The sequence below is a fragment of the Typopeltis vanoorti genome, chromosome 19, assembly GCF_054136105.1.
Source record: "Typopeltis vanoorti isolate ZY-2024b chromosome 19, IOZ_Tvanoo_1.0, whole genome shotgun sequence".
Taxonomy (NCBI): domain Eukaryota; kingdom Metazoa; phylum Arthropoda; class Arachnida; order Uropygi; family Thelyphonidae; genus Typopeltis; species Typopeltis vanoorti.
In genome coordinates this window covers 64,519,628-64,545,498 of record NC_143567.1, presented here as the reverse complement: position 1 = coordinate 64,545,498, position 25,871 = coordinate 64,519,628, and the positions used below count along the sequence as shown (strand labels likewise).

The 25,871-nt window shown below is 34.5% G+C and overlaps 1 protein-coding gene across 1 annotated transcript; it reads left to right on the top strand.

Moving 5' to 3' along the window:
* LOC150096193 (uncharacterized) lies at positions 1-25,871 on the top strand. The gene is made up of 7 exons (XM_090408996.1): positions 1-269; positions 6,073-6,132; positions 6,230-6,281; positions 10,287-10,413; positions 17,293-17,434; positions 22,824-22,877; positions 25,707-25,871. Exons 2-6 carry the CDS (start codon positions 6,075-6,077, stop codon positions 22,853-22,855), a joined length of 411 nt encoding a protein of 136 aa, XP_090265122.1. The 5' UTR covers positions 1-269; positions 6,073-6,074; the 3' UTR covers positions 22,856-22,877; positions 25,707-25,871.

Genomic DNA, 25,871 nt, shown 5'->3' with positions numbered 1-25,871 from the left:
GATTAAAGTTTCTCATTCGGTGCAGGTTATGTCTATTTACTGTACGCGTATGCAAAAGTGCCCAAACAGGGCTTAAAGTTTTTTCTGTAAGATTCAGTCACAGAATTTACAGAAAAATTTATTGTGATTTTAATAGGTAATTAATAAATTAAATTATATCTAATCTATTTTCGAAAAGATAAGAAAATGTAGAAAATTAGGAAGGAGTTCTTCGACATCTTACTTTTCTGCTCTGGTAGAAGTTGCTACTTATTCATCTAAGAAATCAGGTGAGTACTTTCCTTTTAAATAGCAATGCACAACTCCCTAAATTTTAAGAATTATTTTATTTTAACCAATTTCTGTTAATTAAATTATTTGAAATTTTTCATACATAAGAAATGTTTAGAACCTAAATTCAAATAAATAAACGCTTTCTCATTGTGCGTACAAATGATTTTAAAGTTGTCTGCTTAATAAGTAAGAATCAACCTTACTCCTAATAACAATAATGGCATTTTGTTACTGACAGCCTAAATATTCACAAACTGCAAACTAAGCGAAACATATTGTTGCCATCGCCTCTAACCTAACATTTCCTTCCCCTTGTTTTTTGCTTCAGCTTGTTGCGTTTTCAATACTTGAAAGAAGGCACTCTGTAATAATAATAATAATAATAATAATAATAATAATAATAATAATAATAATAATAATTTTCTTTTTTTTGATATGATAATATTTTTTATTGATTTGCTAAAATATTTACACATACAATAAACATCTTGAGTGATATTGTAACTTATAATTTTACAGAATTCAGCACAAAGTGCTACATTTTCTACATTGGATTTCAATTAAAATTTTTAAAAATACTTTTTTTGCCTCTATATTATGTATTTACAACGCATGGTCTTCTAATATTAACAATAAAGATTATACAGAAGTTTTGAATATAGAATATACAGAATAATAATAATAATTTTTTAAAATATTTTTTTATGTCTCAGATAAATTGCATACATTGATGCTGTAATAATTATATATATAGTATATAATATTTATAACACATTACAATTGTGAGTAACAGATACTTGCAAGTTGATAATTTTCTTCCTCGAAGCTTAGCAGAGCTTATCTGAGGAACATAATAGATGATAGATGGTTTTCATGGTTATGTTCCTTCCTATACTGGTCACAAGCCAGGTGTTGATTTTACTGTTTGTTGGTATGTGCTTGGAAGACTTCGACTGCTATTACAGTTTAACTCTTTTTTTTTCTTTTTTTGTGCCAATAGGGTTGGATTTAGACATGGTGTGTTTGTTTCTATGTGTTCTTGTAGTGATGGTTTTTGAGAGGGGGGTTTGTCATAAGTGTGTGTGGGGGGGCAGAGAAACAGGAATTGCTCTAATTTTAATTCTCGCTATAATGTTTATATAGCGCCTGTTTCAGCTCTCTGTATGTTCCTAGGTTTCTGTTGTCGAATGGCAGTTTGTTTATCATGTCGGGTACGTACAAGTTTCGGGTGGCTTTGCCGTATTGATTGTTGTACTTATATGTTATGTAGTTTGTTGACTGTGGTCTTGTTATTTGATATGTTGTTCTGGTTACTCTATAGGTTGGGCTGTAGTAATGTTTTAACATGACTGTGTAGTGGCATAAGTGTTTCATCTTAAATATTTTGTGTTTGTCCGTGCTTCCTGCATAAGTGTGGGTTGTTCCCAGAATATGAATTTTACCATTTTATCTTGCAACCGTTGTAGCCTGTTAAGTCTGTAGTCTGTGCAGAATGCGTATGATGTGATTGCATATCATAAAATGTTTTCACATAATGCTTTGTAGATTAGTATTTTTATGTGGGTTGGGGCAATGTCTTTTAATCTGTTAGTTTGCTTGCTATTATCCTAAGCTTGTATGTAGGTAGTTTGTATGGCTATTCTAACTTTGATGAGCATCGAAGTAAAGTCCGAGATAGCGTGTTGTTTTCACCTGTGTGATAGTTGTGATTTTAGGTTCTGCGCTTTGTGTATAGGAGGATGAATGTTGGATAGTGAAATATTTAATTCCTATAGGCAGGGTTTGGGGGTTTTTTGAATACCATTAGCTTTGTTTTTCCAGGGTTTATATATATACCGTTTTCGGTTAACCAGTTAGTGATTTGATTGATGTCGTGTTGCATATTTGTGTAAGCGATATTTGCATTGTTGTGAATGGATACTATGGCCGTGTCGTCTACGTACTGGAAGATTTTGCTTTTTAGGGGAAGGTGGTTTATGTCGTGTGTATATATGTTAAATAGAATGGGAGATAGGACAGCTCCTTGCGGTACGCCACAGGTTACATGTACCTCTTTGCTGTATGGTGATCCTATACGTGTGGTGTGCTTTCTGTTTTTCATGTATGCTTTGAAGTATACATCTAGTAGACGACCTCCAATTCCGATATGCGCTAGTTTCGTTAACAAGGTTTTATGTGTTAGTGTGTCAAATGCTTTTGTTAGGTCAATGAATACCACTAATGTTATTCTGTTTTTATCCAATGCAGCATTTATTAGATCTGTGAAATCTTCCAGGAGTGTTGCTGTTCCTTTATTTTTTTGAAAGCCATATTGTGTTTTGGGTATGATTTGAAATTTTTCAACGTATGTGGAGAGTTTCTGATGCACGATGCGCTCCATAATTTGGTTGATTACAGACAACGTGGCGATGGTCTGTAATTATTTTTAATGTTTCTTTTTCCCTCTTTGTGTATGGGTGTGATTAATGCAGTCTTCAGTGTTTCAGGAATGTGTCCCGTTTCGAAGATTTTATTTAACAGTTTTTGTATAACTGGAAGTAGGTCGGTTGAGTGTTTCTTGATGTCTTTTGGTCTGATTCCGTCTATCCTCGGTACTTTGATAGGGTTAATTTGTTGAATTGCCAGTGATAGTTCTTCTTTTGTTACTGTGGGGAACCACATCGACTGGGTTGCTTGTGGACCTAGTGGAGAATGTTTCGTTTTGTGTGAGGAAAGGTTGTTTCTTGTAGTTTTTGGACAGAGTTCACGAAGTGCTGATTAAAGTTGTTTGCCAACCGTTTGAGTGATTTGGGGTCGCAGGCTAAGCTGTGTTTTATTGTTTCTGAGGCAGTGGTTCTGTGTATATTGTCCAGTATTTCATTAAGCAGCTGCCAGGTTTCCTTTATGTCATTCTGAGCTGTTGTTAATTTGTTGCTGTAATAGTTTCTTTTTGCGTTCTTATCTCTGTTGTTAGGAGATTCCGTTTTCTTTTGTATTCAGCTTTTAAAGCGATATTGTTCGGCGACTTCTTAAGTTGTTTCCATAAGTTGTTTCCAGGGCATCGTTTCTTTGTATGGCTATTAATAGGTTGTCTGTTATCAATGGATTTTGTTTCGTTTAGGGGCGTATTTTTATTTTTGTTAATGCTTTGTTATATATTTTCTTAAATGCACGTTTAAGATTATTATATCCATCTTCAGCAATGTCTAAAGATGCTATTTGCGTCCAGTCTGTTTTTCTGATTTCATCGTTTACTATTGTTTCGTTTAGAATGCTATGATACTGTTTTGTAGTCTCAGTGATTTTTATGGGTTCTGGTTCAGTGTGTAACTGTAATGCTGTTAAATAATGGTCTGCCAGTTTGCATGTTATGACGGCTGCTATGTGGCTGTTTGGAGGGGCCCTTATATTTATATGATCAATGCAGGATGAGGTTGTTGTGTTTCCGACTATCTCTTCTCGTGTATACGACTTATGGATGGGTTTATGTTATATGCCGATAATAGGTCTAGGTATTGTTCTGTGTTGTTATTTATGTTCCTAATGTTTAATATAAACATTAGGAACCTACTTCTGTGGCTGAAAGCCATCTGTTTAGTTCTTTTAGGAATTTTGTGGTGCTTAAGTTGGAGGTCTGTATATTGCTTTTAATATCAGGGAGTTTTCTTGTATGATGTTTTTAATTTCGATGCATATGTTTTCTGCGTATTCTAATTAATAGTTTATTTCTGTTACTTCTAGTTTATGTTTGGTAAATATTATTATACCACCGCCTCGTTTTGTTTGTCTGCAGTGTTTGTGTTGGTAGAAGTGTGGCATTTGGCAGGTGGATGCCTCTTCGTTTGTCGTAGATACTTCAGTCAGTATTAAAATGTCTATGTCGTCTATATCTTCCTTCAGATAAGCTTGTAGGGTCAGCCAGTATTTTTGAATGCTTCTGATGTTGATGTGAAGAATTGATTGTCCTTTTTTGGGGATTGTCACTTGTTTCCATTCTGTTATTGATTTCAGAATGTGGCAATTATCATGTTCTGAGGTGATTACGTCTGCTTGATGGTCTGCATTCATGTCGGTTGGTGTGCTGTTCCTTCTTTACGAGTTGTCAACATTCCTTTCAACGTGGTGGCAGTCTGTTGAAGTGTTCTATGGATTTTATTTCGATTGGTTTTGCGTCTTGTGTCTTTCTAAGGAATATTTTACTGTCTCTTATTCATATAAACTGGTAATTGTTTTCTGTTTTTAGTTTCCTTACTTGGTAGAATAGTTTCTGATAATATGGCCTTAGGTATTCGGACAAGTATATTGGGGTATTGTCGTAGTCTCCTTTCAGATCCTTGACTAATGGTTTTTTAATCCTGCTAGCTTTTATAAGTGTAGTTTTTGATGCGCTGTTGGTGAGTCGCACTACGACGGGAGATAGATGGGAATTATTTTCTCTTTTCCTTTTTTTGTGGTAATCGATTCACTGACGGGATGTCTTTTGATTGAATGGGAGAGCCAATTTTTTGGATTAGTTGTATTACGGTGTCTCTTAGATGTTCCGTAGCAATTTCTGGGAGACCATCTATGAGGAGATCATTTTTGTACTGCTGTTGGTTTGAGAGTTCTGTTGCTTTAAAGAGTTTAGTTCTTGTCGTAGTTCCGTTGTCTCTTTAATTAAATTATGCTGCCTTTCCATTAGCTCTTTAACGCAGTTTTTAAATTCTCTAACGGTCTGTAATACAACTCCTACCGAATTGTTATTAAATTTAATAAATTCCTCATATTGGTTGAATTTTTCTGTAATTTGTGCGGTATGTTTTGGAAATAGTTCTCCAACAAAATCGATTAAACTGTCTTTTAGGTTTTGTAATCTATTTTCAAGTAATGCATTTTTCCGTTGTTGTTTTCTTTGTTTTTAATTCCCTCTGCTGTTGATAGCTGTTTACTGCCTGCGGTTGTTTTCTGCATTTGCTGTTTTCCGCCTGCGGTCGAAGGCGACATTCCTTTGTTGTCTTTGCAATGGGGACACTTCCAATCGTTATGATTCTTGTTTGATTTTCGCTGCCAAGTAGCCTCAGACATTCCTGAACATAGAAAATACAAGTTTCTCTGGCAGTTCCTACATGTTACATGGTTTTCTTCCCCCGTTAAGTCTTCTTGGCATTTGTAGCACTTCATATTTCTTGTTTGACGATCTTGCAGTAATTTCTAATATGGCGACTTCCTTTGTTCTCTTCTCACGTAGTTGACCAACGTATACTTCGAACTTTGAATACTTATAATTTACTTATTACTTAACACATACTTACAGTTTTTACATCAACATGTTCGTCTTGAAGAACGGAATTCACTGATGTACTTTAAAGTTTAATTCACAATTAAAAATCTACTTTGCAACTTAAAATATGGGAGCATCGAAATAGCGTGCTTGCGACCGCTTGCTGCTAAAGCGCCCTCTAATAATAATAATAATAATAATAATAATAATAATAATAATAATAATAATAATAATAATAATAATAATAATAATAATAATAATAATAATAAATTATTATTATTATTATTATTATTATTATTATTATTATTATTATTATTATTATTATTATTATTATAAATCTCCCTTCAGCATAAAATGACGAAAGTGTGTAACAAATCTGTAAAATTTGGTTGATAGAAAATGAAATCTTTAAAAGTTTCGTCTTAATTATATAAACGTTTTATCACATAACAGCAGTTCATTACATAACTGTTTTCCACATATCGGTTTATTAACTACATTTATCTAATCAATATGTATCCATATAATTCATAAGTATCCAGTTTTGTATATTTTCTTAGCCATGAAGCTTCTCATTTTGGTCTGCCTTGTTGGTATCGCTGCCTCCGCTCATCTCCCTCGTAAGTAAAATATGCATTATTCTGCTTTATTATGAAAACAAACATGGATGTTAACCATATTAACCACTACGTAATATTTGTAATTGTTGTTTTGTAGAGAAACCTTCTTCTGGAGATGGAAAAGTACTCAAGCGTGCCAAACGGTTCACGTAAGTATAATTTTGATTTGATGGATGTCTAAAAGAAGTTTATGAAATAGGGGAGATTTCGCTGGGTGATTACAGTTCTTTACAATCGTTCTACATTCTTTTGATAATTTAATATCCATGTTGTGGCACTGTTCAACGATGATGATTCGAACTGAAAAATTACGACAGAACCGTGAAATTTCTTTCAGTGGTATGAAGTATTCAAATCGGATTGCCGTCCAATCGAAAACTATTGAAATTCAGAGAGTTCCCCCTAATAGCATGTTGGATTGATGACCATTAGAACAGTCTAGATCAGTCAGCATATCTACTCCATGCGCATCTGTTGAATTGCCTTTCCTTCCGAAACATATATGGATCAGGTCATAATGAATATTTCATTGCATCACTTGCCAAAGATAAGGAATACATAGTGGTTAAGAAAATCACTATGTTCCTCTAACAAAGTTTGGAGATCGGAGTCTTTCAGTGATCCCGTCAATCTGCAAGAACCAATTTCACCCTCTCCATAACATTTTATCTAATTCAGACTGACTTTCCTTATCCAGCTGCACTCACCTATCAGGAAGAGATCCTGAGGCATTTATATCATCAATAATCTTACACGAATCATTCATTGCTTAACTAACAGAATGCCAAATCATTCATACCTAACCGCTCACTAAACGTTCTACATCTCTTCCTCAATAGTATCCCTATATTACTAATAATATTGATAATTTTTGTGTCGTTAGAGTGTTGTTATTATCTGCGCATTAAGACTACAATCCAGTATTGATGTTTTCTCCCAAAAAGCAAAACTCGTACAGTCACTGTCACTCATGTGTGATGAATGTCAATTTGGAGGTTCACTTCCTTGGTTGGATTGTTGCTTTCAATCTTCAGATCTTCCTGAAGAAATATTATCTTCTGACGAATGTGTTGTTGAAGTGATTCTTATTCGTATTGAAAGATATATTCCTCATTATAGTACAAGAGAAATATCTGCAATATCTTAATCGGCTTTATTAGAAATTTCTATCCTCCCTCGCTCTTTATAGGAAACCTACGTCCACCTTTTTCACCTATTCTGTTCTCAGATGGTTCGTTGCAACCCAAGTTGGAATTCCTGTGGTTGGGCTGAATTTAGACAACGTTCCACGATACCGGTTAGATATCAGGTGAATATAACTGATATACTCTTAAAATATGTATTAATTCTGGAGTGTATATTTTCAATGCAGTTAAGAAGACATTCTTTCAACAGGAAAAAAATTCATGCCATTAAGATATTCTACTGATATTCTTCTGATCAAAGATCAGAGTAGTCATGTTGTGAGCTGCGTTAGTTTAGTTGGTGGTGGGTAATTTGTCTGGCTTGTGTGTCCAAATGTTGGAGAAGTAGATTGTTCCACTAATCTAAGGAGACTATGATTACATAAGCAAAGTGTATATGAGATCGACCATTATTTCAAACCCGGATGTAGAAACTCTGAAACGTTTGTACCAGAGAGCTTGGGGGTAGTACATTGGTCGACATCGCTGAGTTGCATTGGTGTGCACTATATAAAAGACATACGCTCTCTTCAAGTGCCTATACATTCGCCTTTCATTTGTCTATTTGCAACGCTGAAATTTTAGAGAAGTGGATTGTTCAAAAGTCAAGAGGTAGGCTTATCTTGACAATGTGGCATTTGGATGTGTCCTGTGTGTGTGTGTGCGTGTGTGCGTGTGTGTGTGTGTGTGTGTGTGTGTGTGTGTGTGTGTGTGTGTGTGTGTGTGTGTGTGTGTGTGTGTGTGTGTGTGTGTGTGTGTGTGTGTGTGTGTGTGTGTGTCAGAGAGAGAGAGAAGAAAGAGAGAAAAGTATTGAAAGGCAGAATGTGTGCCCAGAGGCCTTGTGAAGGACCAAAATTTTGCTGCCATAATATCAGGAAACAAGTTTCATGCATTTGATCTCTTTAAACTTCGATTTGGATTTTCTTTGCAAATCTTACAAGATGTGGTCTAAGCTGAGATATTTTGGCATAAACTATTTGTAATGTGGTTAATTTTTATACTGAATTGCTTTGTGATACCTATCATAGAAACTACGCATAGATACTAATATCTTGTTTTGGACCAAGTGAGAGATAGCAATCATTTTTAATGTAAGCAACGCCCCCACCAAGAAATACAGCGACTTCCATGGGAAACAGGATAAGAGCTTTCACAAGAAACAATGGAAATACCTAGAACAAACAAAATCGTTTCTTATTCTCTCCCTTTCCATAATATCAAGTTCTAACCTGTTTTCTGGATGTGATGAGCATCACGTGAATTTGCTTACGTGAAATGAATTCGCCAAGAACTTGCGATTTCAGAAAAAACATATTTTCAGCATTAGTATCTTGAATTACTATCTTGAAAGAACGAGATACCGGAATCGCTTCCTTCTTTGAGTGTTTTCGAATGTTTTCGTCTTAATGGTGTCTATGGAGTAACGATTTTTTTTTATTTTCATGACGTACTCTCTCCGTCAATGGGCACTCTTTTGAGCATAATTTTCATTTTTGTTATTGTCAGCAATATGTCTTCATATTTCAGTCTGGAGAGCCCTCAACAACGTGGCATATACAATATTTCGTGATCGTTTTGATGGTAATTATTTTGCTCTGTCTGATACGAAATGGCTTTTGTACTTGCGTTCTGAGAGATTCACAGAATAAACAAACAAACAACAACAATAACAAAAAAACGTGATTTCTAACTTCTAACTTGCTTCTATTGAAAAATATCAGTATTAATGTTTTTTAAATTATTACAGTGTTTACAACATATAATAATAATAATAATAATAATAATAATAATAATTTAACGTTAAATTGTTAAATAAATGTATTAAAATATTAAAATTAATAAAAAAATAAAAATAAATTGAATAATTAAGTAAATTTATTAAAATAATAAATTATTAAATAATTAAATTGGATATAATAAATAAATATATTTAATATGAATAATTGTGGGGTTATAACAATAATTCAAAGATAAGTGATATCAATTTTGTTCATTACTTTATCTCTTTCAGATGAACTATTAATAAAACATCGTGATGCAAAATCTCATAAAATTATATAATTCATTAATTTTATGAATGATCATAAAATAAATATTAAAATTGCTCTCGAAATAACAAAAACTCGGCTGTTGTGTTAATCAGCAATTATATTTGCAATGTACACACAAAAATCATCTTAAATAATAAGTAGATTTTCCAAAAATCTTTATTGATTTTTCCATTGGGCTATAAAGTAAAGACATTTATAGTTTACTTGCGTATTCTGTTGTGCATTTTGATATTCTTATTATATTTCTATTTTTTTAATATTATGTTAATTATGATTTGAAAAATTCAGAAAATGGTGAATACTAAATGTATAATTCCAATCATTATGTGGATCTACAATTTATATTTACTTAAAACATTTTTTGTTTCATTTCTTTCTTAGTATGGTATATTTCATTCATCTTCTACACAGAAACACAAAGGGAAATAATAGTCAGAAAGAGGGAAAACGTAGCTGCTCTCATCTTCGCGCCATACAACATGTACACCTTTAGAAATATACTTCGCCAACCAACAAAGATAGATATGAATCGGAGATTTGGATTCATCCTCAGGAAACAAAATACAGACTATCCACGATCCATTACTTAGCCACTTTTGTGACCCGAAAGAACAACCATTTCCTTTTTTTAACCGACAGTTCATTCTTTCCGAACTCCCATCATATCTTGTTGAATAATTGTCGAGTGCACATTTGGTACTGAAAGTGAACAGTGGATTTTTTTTTGAAACAGTTCATTCACGCTGCTGAATAATTCAATCGTTTTAAATTTAGATTCTTATATATTCCTGCAAGAACAATAACTTGTGAAGCTGGCTTTCTTTAATGTATATTTTATATCGTGCAAATATTTTCATAATAAATTTGCTGTTCTCGTAACTGAATTTTGTCTTACTTGAAATGTATTTGATCCTGGCAGCACCGGATCGTGCATATCGTGGAAGCTAAACAACTGTATGGAACATCTGAGCGACTTAATATCCGGCAGTAGTGGAGGTACCACTGAAGTTGTTGACACTGAACAGATAAATGTCGTAGCAAATGTGGTAGGTTTCATTTGAGAAATTTGATATGAAACCGTAATAGTAACATTCAGAAATATCAAAATACATGATTATTTATTTTGATAAATAATATATATATATATATTACTTTTTTACATTTCTTAAATCTCTATCATGGACGTTTGTCCTTGTGTAAGCAGTAAATACATTACATGTCATCTGGATGTAAGAAAAGAAATGAACTCCTTGACTGAAGTAGAAGATATATTCTTGTGTGTGTGTGTGAGAGAGAGAGAGAGAGAGAGAGAGAGAGAGAGAGAGAGAGAGAGAGAGAGAGAGAGAGAGAGAGATTGAAAGGGATTGAGATAGTCCGTTGTATTTTATAAATTAAATGATGTTGTACGAGTAAGGATCTTTAGTCTAGATGTCCGTGTAGTTAGCGTATCGCGTCTTCAACCAAGAGAATGTGGTTTCCGGTCCAGCTGAAATGAATGGTTGTGATTGTCTTTAGTTGGGAGATCCGTTTCATCGCCCCGTGTGAGACCACCCTCCCGCTAACTGGAGGCACTAAAGTGCTTTTAAAGGTTCCATAGAGTACGGTTTCCAGTCTAAGTAAACACTGAATAAAAATTATATAAAAAAAACAAAGTTGGTTAGTTTCGTATGATGATACAACGACCGTGAGTACCTTTATACGAGAAGGTACGGCGCCATCTCAATTCTCCCTAATTTTATCCAGGCTCGGGACCAGAAAATCTGACGAATCAGGCCAATGACTGGATCTTACGTATTCTTGACCGTAATTCGTGTGTGTGTGTGTGTGTGTGTGTGTGTGTGTTAATTTAATTTAAATGATTTAAACACCGAGATAAAAAATAATAAGGTTTAATGAGGACACTACCAGTTTCGTCAGTAATCCAACTTCTTCAGGTGTCAAAGTGCAAAGGTATATACAAAATAATCCTACAGAAACATTACATATTAACAAATATGTAATGATCTGAGTGCTATTCAATCATACCTCGTTTTCTTGATTTCAAAGAATCCATCAAAACAGCTCGGGTGCATAGAATGTACCACAAAGCTAAACTGGAACTTCTTTCAGAACGTATTGTAGACACTAAACGCAGTCTAGCTTCTTTTTTAACCAAGAACACTTCACTAGAAATCCACTTAGAGACTTCTTTAGACAATTTGTCATGGAACAACACGAAAGAAATCAGCGCACTTTTGGCTTCAAGGTTCCAAAACGCAAACAAATTTAAACTTATCATAAAGTTCGATTCTCTTAGACGTACACAGGATCGTTCCTCATCTACTTATGCTTCCCCCTTTTCTAAAAAAGTAGATATAAACAAATCTTTACATATCCTCTCATCGTCGGAAGAAAGTGTTCTTGCAAAGGGACTTAATTTCGTCCTCGCTCCTACTTCCATTCCTAAAGAACTTATTCTCACTAAGATAGAAAAAGTTTCTTCCTTACTTCCAACCCAAGATGCAAACCTACTACGAATGGAAACTAGTTTCAGAATAAATAATGCAAAGCCACCTTCTGATAACATTTCGCGGAGTGAAAGACTATCCATTAAAAACCAAGGAAGAATAAAGATATTATCATCTTTCCAGTTGACAAAGGAAACGCCACTGTCATCCTGAATAAAACGGACTACCGCAACAAAATTCTTGATTTATTAGAGACAGACACTTACTCTGAGCTTAACAGTGACTCCACAAGAGAGTTTCATAACAGGACCAACAATCTTCTAAAATCAACTTCGGAATTAACAAGGAACATCCGCCTTTCGCTCAGATCCGTCGATCCTTTAGTCCCACGGTTATACGACCTTTCTAAGCTTCACAAAATCCATACTCCCTTAAGAGCAATAGTTGAGGGTATCGACTCACCGACATACAACTTGTTTAAATATCTCGCCTCTTCCTTAAAACACCTCACAGTCAAATCCTCTTCTTACACAAAGAATTCAGCGGACTTTGTTTCTAAGATCAAAGATCTCAAACTGAACAAATCAGATTTGATGACAAGCTTCGACGTAGTGTCGCTTTTCACAAACGTACCAACCCAGGAGGTTCTCACTCTTCTCAAGAGCAAATTATCAAAGAAGTTCTTCGCCTTACTTACCCACTGTGTCAACTCAGGCTACTTTAGATTCGAGGTCAAGATCTTTAAATCACACTCCGGACTAGCTATGGGTAGTCCGCTTTCCCAGGTGCCAGCTAATATATTTCTAGAAGACTTGGAAGAAAAAGCGATTTGTTCTGCCACACTAAAACCTAAAATCTGGCTCCGTTATATTGATGTTTTTCTTATATGAAAACTCGACCTATATAACCTCAAAGTTTTTTTGGGTCATCTAAATAACTTTCATCACAAAATCAGATTCACCTATGAGCTAGAAGTTAACAATTGTCTTTATTTTTTAGACATCAAACTAACCAGGTGCTCTGATAATATTAAAATTTCCATCTTTAGGAAGCCAACACAACATACAGACAGATACCTTCATGTATCCTCTCACCATTACCCTCAACAGAAATTTGGCTTATTTCCACCCTTGCACATCAGGCCAGATCCTTATTATCAGACGACGTAGAGCTTTAAAATGAACTTAATTTCCTCAAAATAACTTTTCTTAATAATGGGTTTACTTCAAAAAGTATTGAGAAACTTCTTTTTCACCATCGTCAACAAACTAATAAAGATTCTACTTCCCCCTGAGCTTACATTTCCTTGCCTTTCATTAGTTCCTCCCCCCCGCCAAACTGGCTAAAATTTATAATTTTCGTTCTATCCATAGTCTGCTTAAAGAAACACATCACCATCTTCAGTTCCCAGGAGTATACAAGATTATGTGTAATTGTGGAAAGCCTTACTACGTTCAGACTGACAAATCCATCCGTCTTCGTGATGAAGAGCACAAATGAGATATATCCTATAACAATATCCGAGCCAGCGCTCTCACCAGCCACGTGTTGTTCTCTATAATCTCCGATGAAGGACGCCAACATCAAATAGACTGGTCTCAAACTTCTAATATTCACAAATGTTATGATGAACTTGAAAGACGTATTCTTGAGTCAAAAGAAATTACCCTCGATTCATCCCACATGAATAGCATCCATAGTTACAGTTTGCCTGATTCGCACAGCTCTGCTGTCCAGTGCTGGCGTTCTCGCAATATCACAGGCACTCATAAACACACAGCTGGAAGTGTAGCGCGGACTCCAATAACCGTACTACAGTTTTTAGTAGATCTGTTGTTGTTAATAGGTAATGTTTCTGTCGGATTATTTTGTATATTTCTTTGTACTTTGACATCTGAAGAAGTTGGAGTACCAACCAAACTAGTAGTGTCCACATTACACCTAATTCTTTATATATATATATATATATATATATATATATATCTTTATCCGCCCACGGGACGAATATACTATATGTTAATTAATAAACATTCCGTCTGTGGGAGCTGCATAAAAAAAAGTTAACAATTCCTAAATAACTGAGTATCTTGATATTGACTGACGCATGCTTGTCGCCTTTCTTACGTTTACAGTTTGCTCAATCTAGAATATCGTATTAACAAGAGCGCAAGAAAAATGAACAGAGTGCTGTTCCTGGAACTTGACTTTTCTGTTCTTATGATTATGTATACTTGCAGAACAAAATCAAGATGCGTAGAAGCTGATAGGTGGCAAACTACTTCGCGAACAACACAAACTGTAATTGATAGAAGTAAAAGGCTAGCGATTCTGCAGGGAAACCTTCAGTGACAAATGCACGCTAAAAATAACATTGGTAAACTACAGATGATAGGCAAACATCACATCTCATCAGACATATACGAGTATTCTGAGATTATTATTATTATTGGTCCGAAGACTCATCGCGGGAAAACCAATTTATCCACGCAATCTACCATGCATCTCCTTGAACCCAACTTCTTGGGATGACCTCTTGTTCTGGTCCCTCTAGCTAACCGCTGAAACATTACCACTACATCTACCTACCTACGAAACTCTTTAAGCAACTTGAATGTTTTTATAGAGTGTGTGTAGCTCAGTGGATGTGGCGTTTGCACACCACGGTGCTTAACCGAACGAAAGAAGACTTCTTGGTTTCGAATCTAGTCGGCTACTAGAAGAAATTTTTCTAAGCCTTTTTTCGACCGGTTCCGAGTTAGTCGATCTCTGACACGGGAAAGCGGGTTTTTTCTCCCGGACGCTCGGGTTTTACGTCCCGTAAGCTCAAGAAAATCGACCGTAGAACCCACATTATTTCAGACATTAAATACGAGTGTTAGGGTTGGGGACCACGAGATGGCGGCACTTGTTGAGCCGTCTCTCTTCACTGCGTGCCTGTAAATTAGTTGGGCCAGCTATCTCTGATTGAGTACCAGTGGAGATTGAACTGCCAACTCAGTCTCCAAAAGCTAAATAGTGCTAAACGGCCTCGCCTACTCCTATATACGGTAATAAATAGGCGTTAGCTGATTTTTTTCTGATGTTTTTATCACATCCCCTCGTTTTCTCGAATCCACACATCTTCAATCTATCCACACAGGGAACATTCCACAAAGTACTCGCCATCTTGGTCACTCGCCTCTGAATCCTCTCCATCGCTTCCTCATCCACGAGATACCCATGAGACCACCAATAAACAGTAATCCAGATGTGGACGTATTAAGGCCTTCTGAAGAGGAATAACAACTTCATTATCTGTAATTGTTGATGTGTTCTTCAATAGCTAAGTAATCTTATGGGCTAACTTAGCAACCTCAGCAATATAATCTTCTCAATTTCTATTCTCTGTCTACCACCACCGGTAAATCTGTAGCTTCCTCTCTTTCCTGGGATACATTGCCATCAATGTGATATATGGCTTTTAATCTCTTTATCTCAATATGCTTAACTTTGCATTTCTCCACATTAATCTGATATCCATTGTATTTTCACCATCCTGACAGCCGACTTAAATCAGTCTGCAAGCTCTCCACATCGCCTTCATTAACTATTACTCAAACTGATTTCGCATCTCAGCAAACAACGGAATATTTCCTCTCAGATTATTTCCTATATCATTTATGAACAAATTAAACAGCAATGGGCCCAGCACTGAACCTTGCGACACACCACTAGTCACCAGTATTCGCCTCGATTCTGCCCTCCAAATACCACTTTCTGATATTTGTCCAGCAGCCACCATCTTATCTACTTAACCAGTCCATCCCCATTTGTTTTAGTTTGCATAACAGAATTCCATGTAGTATTCTGACAAACGTCTTGGCAATATCAAGCAGAATTGTCGTGTAGCCATTTGCTTTATCAAACTCAGCAGTTACTCTATTATAAAAAGTTAATAAATTACTAAGGCATGGCTGACCCTTCACCAAGCCATGTTCATCCTTATACTGTATCATATTTTTATCTACCAATTCTTGAATTCTCCTTTTGAGGAATTTTTCTACAACTTTTTCGACCACGCCAAAGATACGCACTGGTTTATCAGCTACTGAAATCTTAGAACCTCCTTTATGCAAGGGAATTATATTGCCCTCTTTCCACTGCCTTTGAACTCTACCAGATCTGAGATTTAAATTAAAGAGTCAAAGGCATTACCAGTTCTCTTGCACATTCTTGCACATCTCTAGCAGATATCCCCCTATAGATCCACAACTGTATTAACATTGAGATTCTCTGATATCTAAGGACCCTCCAATCCATCCACCTCTTGTCCACATCAGTGTCTATCACATATGTTAAAGCATTAATCAGATTAGGATGATTTATCCTTGCAAAGTGATCACTGAATAACTCAACTATTTTATCTGCTTATCTCACCTCGTGACGATCATCACTTCTTGAAGTTAATTTTCCGTAGTCATTCTTGCTCTTACTTGCTAACACAACGAAATACATCTTTGGGATTTCCTATGGTGTGCTTGGTTAAGTTTTTTTTTCATAATTTGGTTTTGCCTTCCTTGCCATGCTGGTCACCTTTTTTGCCTGAGCCTTGTACCGTTCACCTTATATACCTCCACAGCGTTTTCTTCCTGCTTAATTATATTACTCATCCATCTATCTCCTACTTAATTAACCCTCCTTAACCTAGGTATACATGTTAATATTGCTTCCTCTAGATGAACCTGAACTATATCCTATGTACTATTAACATCCTTCCCCTGAAGTGTTTTATGCCATGTTTTATAATCTCTTAAACAGATTATAAAAGGTTAGCTTTCATTTACTTTAGTTAAAACGTTTCTTTGATAATTATGAGATTTTCTTCATAAAAGTTGTGTCTACCTGCATAAGGCTTAATAGCATTAATTAATTTTTACCTGAATTGATTTCATGGATTGTGTTAAAGATAATATGGAACACAGTAACTGAGTCGTTTTTCAGCAAGGCATGGAGAAAAAAAATCAAGTGTATTAATAGAATTACTTTCTTACAATAGGTTTGAAAGCGAAACCCTGAAAGACCTCTAAAGAGGATGTATAATAAGATTGAAACAGACCAATATGATCTTTATCCTGAATTCGCATTATGATGATGACGATGATGATGAAGTCTTAGTAAACCATCAATATCAATAAAAATCATTATCGTGGTCTTTATCTGCGGTTTATTAAGATAGTATTTGTAAACTTTCCACTTATTTAGCAAGAAAATTAGAAATCGTAAAATATCTTTTCATATCTAAAAATGAACATTCTTTGTATATTTATATAATCAGCACTGTTACTACAATATGTATCTCTGCATTCCACAATTGCAATGTATTGTTCTCAGATTAGAATTTTATTATAGACGATTACGTTTCTTGTCGTCTAGCATATGCAGTTAATTGTATTGTTAAAGTCATTATCTAAATAAATTATTATTTTTTTATTTTAACAGTTGATTGAGAGTTTCAAGTACGCAAGTTTCCTTCCAAAAAGTCTAGGACAAGAGTATGTCAAAATCTCTGAAGAACAAGTACAAAAAATTTGCGAAATAATAGGTCAGAAGGATGAGACAATTAAGAATCAACTCAATGATTGTAAGAAATAATAATACAGTCTTTAACAATTGGGATTCATGATTCCTTATAATAATTTATACAGGGCGTTCCAAAATTCACGCAAGAAGTAATTTTGATAGAAAAAAAACACAGGTTTTTAATTAAAATTGTAATTTCTTATTGATTCATTAAGTATACAGTATAGGGTTATGCATGGAATAGCATATCGGGTAAATGGCCTCCACGGCTTTGCTGGCACATACGCACTCTTTTGTCGAAATTTTCCATGACCGTTTTGCATAAATGTGGCTGAATTTCGTTGATACAGCGCTCAATTTTCTCCTTCAAGGCGTGGGTGGTCGTGGGCTTGTTGGCATAAACCTTAGACTTCAAAAAAGCCCAAAGAAAAAAGTCCAACGGCGTTAAGTCACATGACCTGGGCGGCCAATTCTGATCACCAAAATGGGAAATTACACGACCAGGAAATAACTCATGCAGTAATTGAATTGTTTCTCCGGCTGTATGGCATGTGGCACCGTCTTGTTGAAATCACATGTCGTCCACATCCATATCTTGCAATTTAGTCACAAAAAACTGGATGATCATTTCGCGATAGCGAGCACCATTAACTGTTATTGCCTTACCAGCCGCATTTTCGAAGAATGGACCGATGATGCCTCCAGCCCAAAATCCGCACCAAACAGTGACACGTTGTGGATACATTTGTTTCTCAACAATCACTCATGGATTTTCTGAACCCCAAATGCGACAATTTTGTCGATTAACGAAGCCATCAAGATGAAAATGAGCCTCATCGCTGAAGATAATTTTGTTCGAAAAATAAGCATCCACTTGTTGTTATTCCATAATCCATTCAACGAACTCTCTTCGCTGTGTGTGGTCATTTTTAATAACCCTGAACTGTCAGCTGCCACGCTGTCTTTTTTTTTTCTCGTTGGGAACACTTTACAGCACAAATGGCGCTAAATTTAAATCTTGCGTGAATTTTGGGACACCCTGTATGTATATATATATATATATATATATATATATATATATATATATATATATATATATATATATATATATATATATATATATATATATATATATATATATTAAATAACTATTTAATATTCTTTAAATATTGACGAATTTTAATAATTCGAATTATGTAATGAAGTATCTTAACACAGTAGATCAGAATGTTTTCTGTTATTTCGAGTTACTTGAATGCGTTTCGAGCTCCGATTGCTAAATTCAGAAAATCAAGTAACACATGTCAGTTGCTATTTATTCATAAGGAGTTGAACAAACTAAATAAGATCGCAAAATAAAACTCATGTATTTTAGCGTGTGATAAGCGTTACATCCACCGAAAAATGAAAAACGTTGTGTCAGTCAACTGGCACATTTTAAAATTGAATTATTACTAAGACAAGTTCCTGAAAGTAATAGAAGTTTCAGGAACACTAATTCTTTTATATTCTTTTCAAGAAGAAAATGGTTCTGCTGCAGTTCAAAAAGTTGTAGTGGTTGAACGTTAATTTCCTGAGACTATTGGACTCGGATTGCTTTTTTGAGTTCTTTATGCTATTTTCATCATGTACTCTCTTTGATGTCTGTTTCTTAGCTTTGCTGAGGTGATTTAGAGGATGTTTTCTTCAAGGCTATCTCTGCGTTTGGTATCTTTTGACTGTGCTGATATCACTTTGGTTATATGCTACACTGATGCACGATTTTCTAACTTAATATTGAGATCAGCGGAATTCACCGGTGACATTTGAAGGAATACAATCACGGCATCCTAATATTTTGCTCTCTGTGTCAGTGGACCTAGGAACAAATGGCATATTTTGCCCAAAGTCTTAAACTACATATTGCATGAGTCATAACATAAGGAATAAAATTGGTTATGAAGTCATTTGCTACGGTCAGATTTATTAATTTACATGAAGTGAGCAAATATAGTTTAACTATTGGTATTTAAATTTTCGACTTTAAGAAAAGCTTATAAAATTACAAATTTTTCGTATGAACTATTTTACATTGCACTTCTTAGAAGATAAGAATCGTCCTGTACTCTGACAATCTACTTTTTTTTTTAAATTCTTTTGATTAAGAGTTTTATTGAGTTAATCACATTGAAACTATTTAATCTAATTATAGACGTGATAAAAGTTGAGATGATCACATTAAGATATTTGAAAGTATGAATTTTTAAACTAGGTATACTTCATAAATATTGAAGAATAACATTTTGGATAGTTCTTCATTAAAAAAAGGGTATAAAACAGGGTCACGTCATCTTAAAATCGTTACTTCAGGCGACTAGTGCCTAAAGTTTTGGTTTCGACAGGAACAACTGATCCTTGAGTGGTCTCTGCTCATCGAAATCATTAATACCATCAATCAACAGCATCTCATAATACTAAATTGCAGGCCACTAAACTAAAAAACATGATACATTTCTTGCATGAACTCAATTACCGGCTTTCACGCCAAGAATTATGCTCAACCTAATGATACCTAATGATAATCAGCGACATAAAATATATATATTGCAAACTAAATCCAGAATAACACTGTCACAATACCTGGACACCTTATTCACGTATATCCTAATATCAACCATAATATCATGTAGAAGAGAAGAAATATTTGGAAATACCATCACTGCTTCCTGTCTAGATCATATCAACATCCTGGCACTACCAAATAGTTACACTGCAGCAGTAGCAGATCATTAATTCATGACTCTAAACCTGCTTACTAAGACAATATACATGCCATGCTCACATGTGAAGTACAACACAAAACAATAATAGACGAAGAAATAGTCAACTACGAAATAAAAAAGTCGAATGGAAACATATGGCATCATACGTTTCAACAAATATCTTATACAACAACAAACTCACACTGGAGATAATATATAAGAAAGCTGCAAAGAAAGCCAGAATTCGTTCAAACGCAAACTAAATCCTTGGATACTGCAAAACGTATCCTAGATATACACAGAAAGGAACACTCTATGGAAACAAGTAAAGTAATATCCAAATAACTCAGCTTTACAAACCGAATATAAGATAACAACGAATCTTCTCAGACACAAATGAACTTCTTCACAAAACGACATGAATAAACATGGCATCTGATCAACAACATGCTAGATTGTGCTCCCAGCAACACCTCCTTTGAAACCATAAACACAGCTTTATGAAAGACAAAAACTCTATCCAACAACTAGCAAATGGCTTTAACGAATATATTGCAGCCTCCATCCAAGAAATGCACAGAAATATTTCACAATTACAAAATCTGATCCTCCAATTGGGCCACAATCGAAACAGACATTATGGTTCCCAACCATAAAAGAAGCAGAACTTCTCTCTGTAGCGCATAAAATCAAACCAAATAAACGCCCAGGAATTGATGGTATAACACCTAAGGATATCAAATAACATGCAACTAGCTTAGCTGCTATCCTACTAAAATTAATTAATAAAATATTTAAAACAGGACAGATACCAAGTATGTCAAAGACTTTCGTAATCACACCCATATGTAAACATGGAAAGAGAAATTTAATCAGCAATTACAGACCCATAGTAACACTACCAATTATCAATAAAAGTATGGTTCGTGTTTAGGAAACTCACAACATATACAGAGAACTTTCATATTATCCCCAAAACACAACACGGTTTTCTAAAAAATAAGGGAACAACATCTCTCTTGGAAGACTTTACAGAGGAAAATTAATACCGCCTTAGATAAAAACAATATTGCTATGGTAGTCTTTATTGATTTGTCTAAAGCAAATGACACTATGACACCTCAAACTTTATTAGAAAAACTGCGACATGTTGTAATAGATGGGCCTCTGTACAGGTGGTTTACAAAATACCTACAAAATAGAGAGCATATCACAAATATCGGATCAAATCGAACTAGAGAGCTACCAGTAACCTGTGGAGTGCCACAAGGAACTGTTCTCTCCCCAACGCTGTCGAACATTTATATGCACGATATTAAGCAGCTACCTCTCAAAGGCAAGTGCTTCCAATACGTATACAATACAGCTATTATGTTAATCCATAATAATGCAAGCATAAACCAAACAAATATGAATCACGACAATAATCTGCTTATTGACTGGCTCACCAAAAACTGCATACCCCCTAAAATCAGATAAGACAAAATAAATTATATTCAGAAATCCACTAATTCGACCAGTTGATAACATAAAACCTAACCACATTCCAACACACTCCAACATAAAAACACAGAACCACTAAAATTAGTCAGATTGTAACAATACAGTACATGGGAATTTATTCGATGCAGATATGAACTGGAATAGCCACATACCATCTAGAAACAAACTCCGAACAACAACTGTCAAACTGTACAGTTTAAAAGACATGGTTCTCACATACCTAAAAACACTAACATACAAAGCACTATGCCAAAATACACTAAAATACGCTATAAAAACGTATGCGTCCTGTGCGCCCTACAAACTAAATTGATTAATGTCATTAAAGTGCAAAATGTTAAAACTGATCTTTTGGGAACAAAGAGAAAATAACGACCTAATATATATTGCAATGTCAGAACACAAAATATTAACAGCAAAACACTTATGTTACTGTGCGGCTATGCTAAAACATTATTTCGATGCCAACTACAGGACAGTCAGAAATACATACCATACATATAAATACATACATATAACAAGACCTCAGAAAACTAACTATATCACGTATAAATATAATGATCACGACGGAAAGGCCACACATGGCTTTTATATCCCAGAGATGTGAAATAAACTATCTTATGAATACAGGAACCTTACAAACTACAATAGCCTGAAACAAGGGATAAGGACATAATATGAACAAGAGATACGCACACTCACACGGTGTGTGTGTGTGTGTGTGTGTGTGTGTGTGTGTGTGTGTGTGTGTGTGTGTGTGTGTGTGTGTGTGTGTGACTTTGATTACAATTAAAAATATTGTAATCAATGTATCATATGTAATCAAATGTATATAATGTAATGTAATATAATCAAATATAATCCAAATATATAATAATAATTTTAATAATTATTATTATTATTGAAAATTATGATTATTATCACGTGTCACCTTGAAAGGAGATCACGGACTCAATCCGAATATAATACGAATAAATAAGAAACATGTAAGGTGTTTGTGAGTTATGTATATCAATAACGAATTTATAACGACTTAATAACGAAAATGTTTCAAAATATTTACATCCTTTCTTAAAATCATGATAAATATGTAATTTACATCCATAGGCTGATATAAAACAGTCATAACGGAGTTCATTTTGCTGGACAAATTTCAGTATCACTTGAAATAATATCCATTAATATTTACTTTCTCTTTCGATATAGCTTTCCAGCAACTTGTAGCGAGTTGTTCGTAAGATGGGATAAAACTATGGTGTGGTAAGTTATTGGATTCTTGAATGAATGCACTCAATACATCTTATTTTTAATGATTAATCTTCTAAGCATTACTATAATTATTAATTTCCTCAAGTCTCACACTCATTCCATTGTCTTATTCGATCACCTTCTATTTTCAGTTCATTTTATTTATTGCTAAAGCTATTTCAATATTAGGATGACAGCTAACATACCTCCATCAGTATAGGCGAACCATTTTGGTTGGAAAAACATGAGCGCGAATCCCTCCTAGGACGCTAAGATTGTTTATCACTGCTTTTCAACTATGGGTGAAGTAGCAAGTGTCTCATTTGGATGTGAATGATATCTTCAAAAAGGCATTCCGGCTTGCTAGGTCGGATTGATTGGTTTCTTTACGGATATAAATATGTTACAACATCAGAAATAAATTGGTTTCAGCAGATAGTGCTGAATGCCAATATCATTATCCCGATCACTTTATCAATAGTGGGTTCGAATCCCGCCATGGGCATGGATGCTTGTGATTATCTGTGGATATACTAGTGGTGGTGGTCAGCGGTAGATGGAGTGGGTGTACTTGCGATTTTCAACTTCAAGTCGATTTGAAAAGTTTAGGATCGAAATTTGATCTAGGATACAGCAAGGAAAGCATCTGGATTGGCCTTTAATAATTGGATCTAGACAAATATGTTCCCAAATGTCGCATGTTAGATTAAAAAAAAAAAGCGAAATGCTTGAGACAATTAGAATGAAATGATTAAACTGGTATAATTTTATATAATGTTATGATAACGGTAAAAAGTAACGCAACTCTTATTTAGAATGAGAAAACCTAAATTTCTTCCTGGTGCTAGCGAATCAATACAGCAATCCATCTAATTGTGAGAAGAATAATCTTGCATTCTTCTTGACGGTTAGAGTGTCTGCTCTCGACTCAATCGGATGCGGGTTCGAATCCAGCCATGGGCATGGATGTTTGTGATTGTCTGTGGATGTACTAGTGGTGGTGGTGGTCAGCGGTAGATGGCGTTGGTGTACTTGCGATCAATTGGTGGATTGTGAGTGGTGGAAGCACAGTTGTTGAGTAGATGCCCTCCCTCGATGAGTCTTTGGACTCCCTGAAGGTGACAAATAATAACAATAAACCAATCGTTATTCGAAACGAGTCTACAGACCTAAATACTAGTATTACGCCAAAATTGAACATGAAGAATTCATTTTACTAGATACAAATAACTGCAACTCTTATTACTGCTCTCAGTTATACGGACTACGTTGTTTCTAATTCTTCAAACGTTGTGCTCTTCAATTCAAGAATTGCTATCCAATTCTAAATTGGTCACATGTGGTAAGCGGCCAGTTGTATGATTTACAGCCATTAGATTTTGCTTGGTTGTTTCGATTCAGTATTACGACACTAATGTTTTGGAACATGCAGAATCCTAGGGATTTACTATTTTGTTTTACTTCGGAATTTGCTATTTTGCTTTTACTTAGGGATTTACTAGTTTACTAATTGCTTTATTGTACAAAGCAATTTATTTTATGAAGTTTTTCGTAAGAAAAAACCCTGCCACAGTTGTATCAAACAGGCCAGGGTACTTATCTTTAAAGATATTGAATGAATATTTCTCGCATCATTCACAATATTAAACTGCTGTATAAGATTAAGGACACAAAAATACAAAAGTTATATTTTTTTCTTTCTACAAGGCAAACAATCTAGAAAAAATTAATAAAATGAAATTTTGGATTATTTTATTTCGGCATTGTTCCATTATAATTCTAAATTTATTTCGTTTAAAGGCGATTATTTTCCTCCAAAGGCTATTATTTTCCCCTTTTTATTTTCGTTTAAAGGCTGTTATTTTCGTATAAAGGCTATCACCTATTGCGGTCGGAAGCGAAACTATTTTCTTATGCAGAAATTAGTTTTGCATTTTGCAAAACTTGCAAATCAGTCGAAAGGGCGCAGACTCTGAAATGGTATAACACCCTACTTCAGGGGGTTAGTTGTTCTCTCGTTGTAGGTAGTGAAATTGACAAAAGACGATTGTGTGCACATTCAATACCATGACTAATATTCAAGATGTATACAAAAGGTAAATTTTGCTTTGAACAGATTATCATTCAAGAAAATGAAATTCACCATTAATGATAGATTATGACGCTTGAAATTCATTGAGTACTAGACTTCATCCAAAGCACAATCCAACTTTTATCCTTGTTTGTATAAATTCCATTTTAATTACACGGCAATTTTATTGAATACGGAAATACAAGAGTAGGCGTATTTAAATAAATTATGAAATCTACTTTATTCTACTGCTATTTTCCTCTTATTTCTTTATTTCAAATGTTTCCTCAGATGCATAAAGTGTGCTAGGATATCAAATGCAAATTTTGGTAAAAAATAATCCCTAAGGATAATACCTTTCAAGAGCATACCTCCCTAATAAAACTAATAATTTATTTACTATTATCCTTGAAGCATTCTCTCATCAACAATTATATCGTTCAATTTTCTATGTATATTGGATAACCCCTTGGTGATGTAATTTCTCATTCTACCAGTTTTCATATTTAATACTCAATTTCCCGAGTATTTGTTTTGTACGTTGCTGGAGCACATAATTTATGATAACAATATAATTTGCTATTGACTATTGCATTTGTATATTAAGCTTTACATGAAGGAGTCTGGTAACATAATGAATTATACATCATATATTTTAATGCACAGATTACATTTTACATGTCATCCCTTAAGAAAAAAGTGTTCATGTTTCTCTGATGTCAGTTCAGTTTCCTAATATAATTTAGTGCATTATCATTCCTATTTTACAGAAACTTGTGGACCGTTATGAAATTCTTAAGAACTATTGAAGATGTCCATTCAGCAAATGTAGAAACAATCTTCAGAAATATTTCAGGGTCATTATTCAAAATATTCCCGAAGTTAGAAAATTATTATGTAATACAAAACAAAATATATAATCAACAAATACTTGA

Bases quoted from the DNA above. Each gene is read 5' to 3' on its own strand.
- LOC150096193 (XM_090408996.1), top strand. From the start codon at position 6,075: ATGAAGCTTCTCATTTTGGTCTGCCTTGTTGGTATCGCTGCCTCCGCT. The intron at 6,282-10,286 runs GTAAGTATAATT...TGATCCTGGCAG, and splicing joins AAGCGTGCCAAACGGTTCAC to CACCGGATCGTGCATATCGT. The intron at 10,414-17,292 runs GTAGGTTTCATT...TTATTTTAACAG, and splicing joins TAAATGTCGTAGCAAATGTG to TTGATTGAGAGTTTCAAGTA.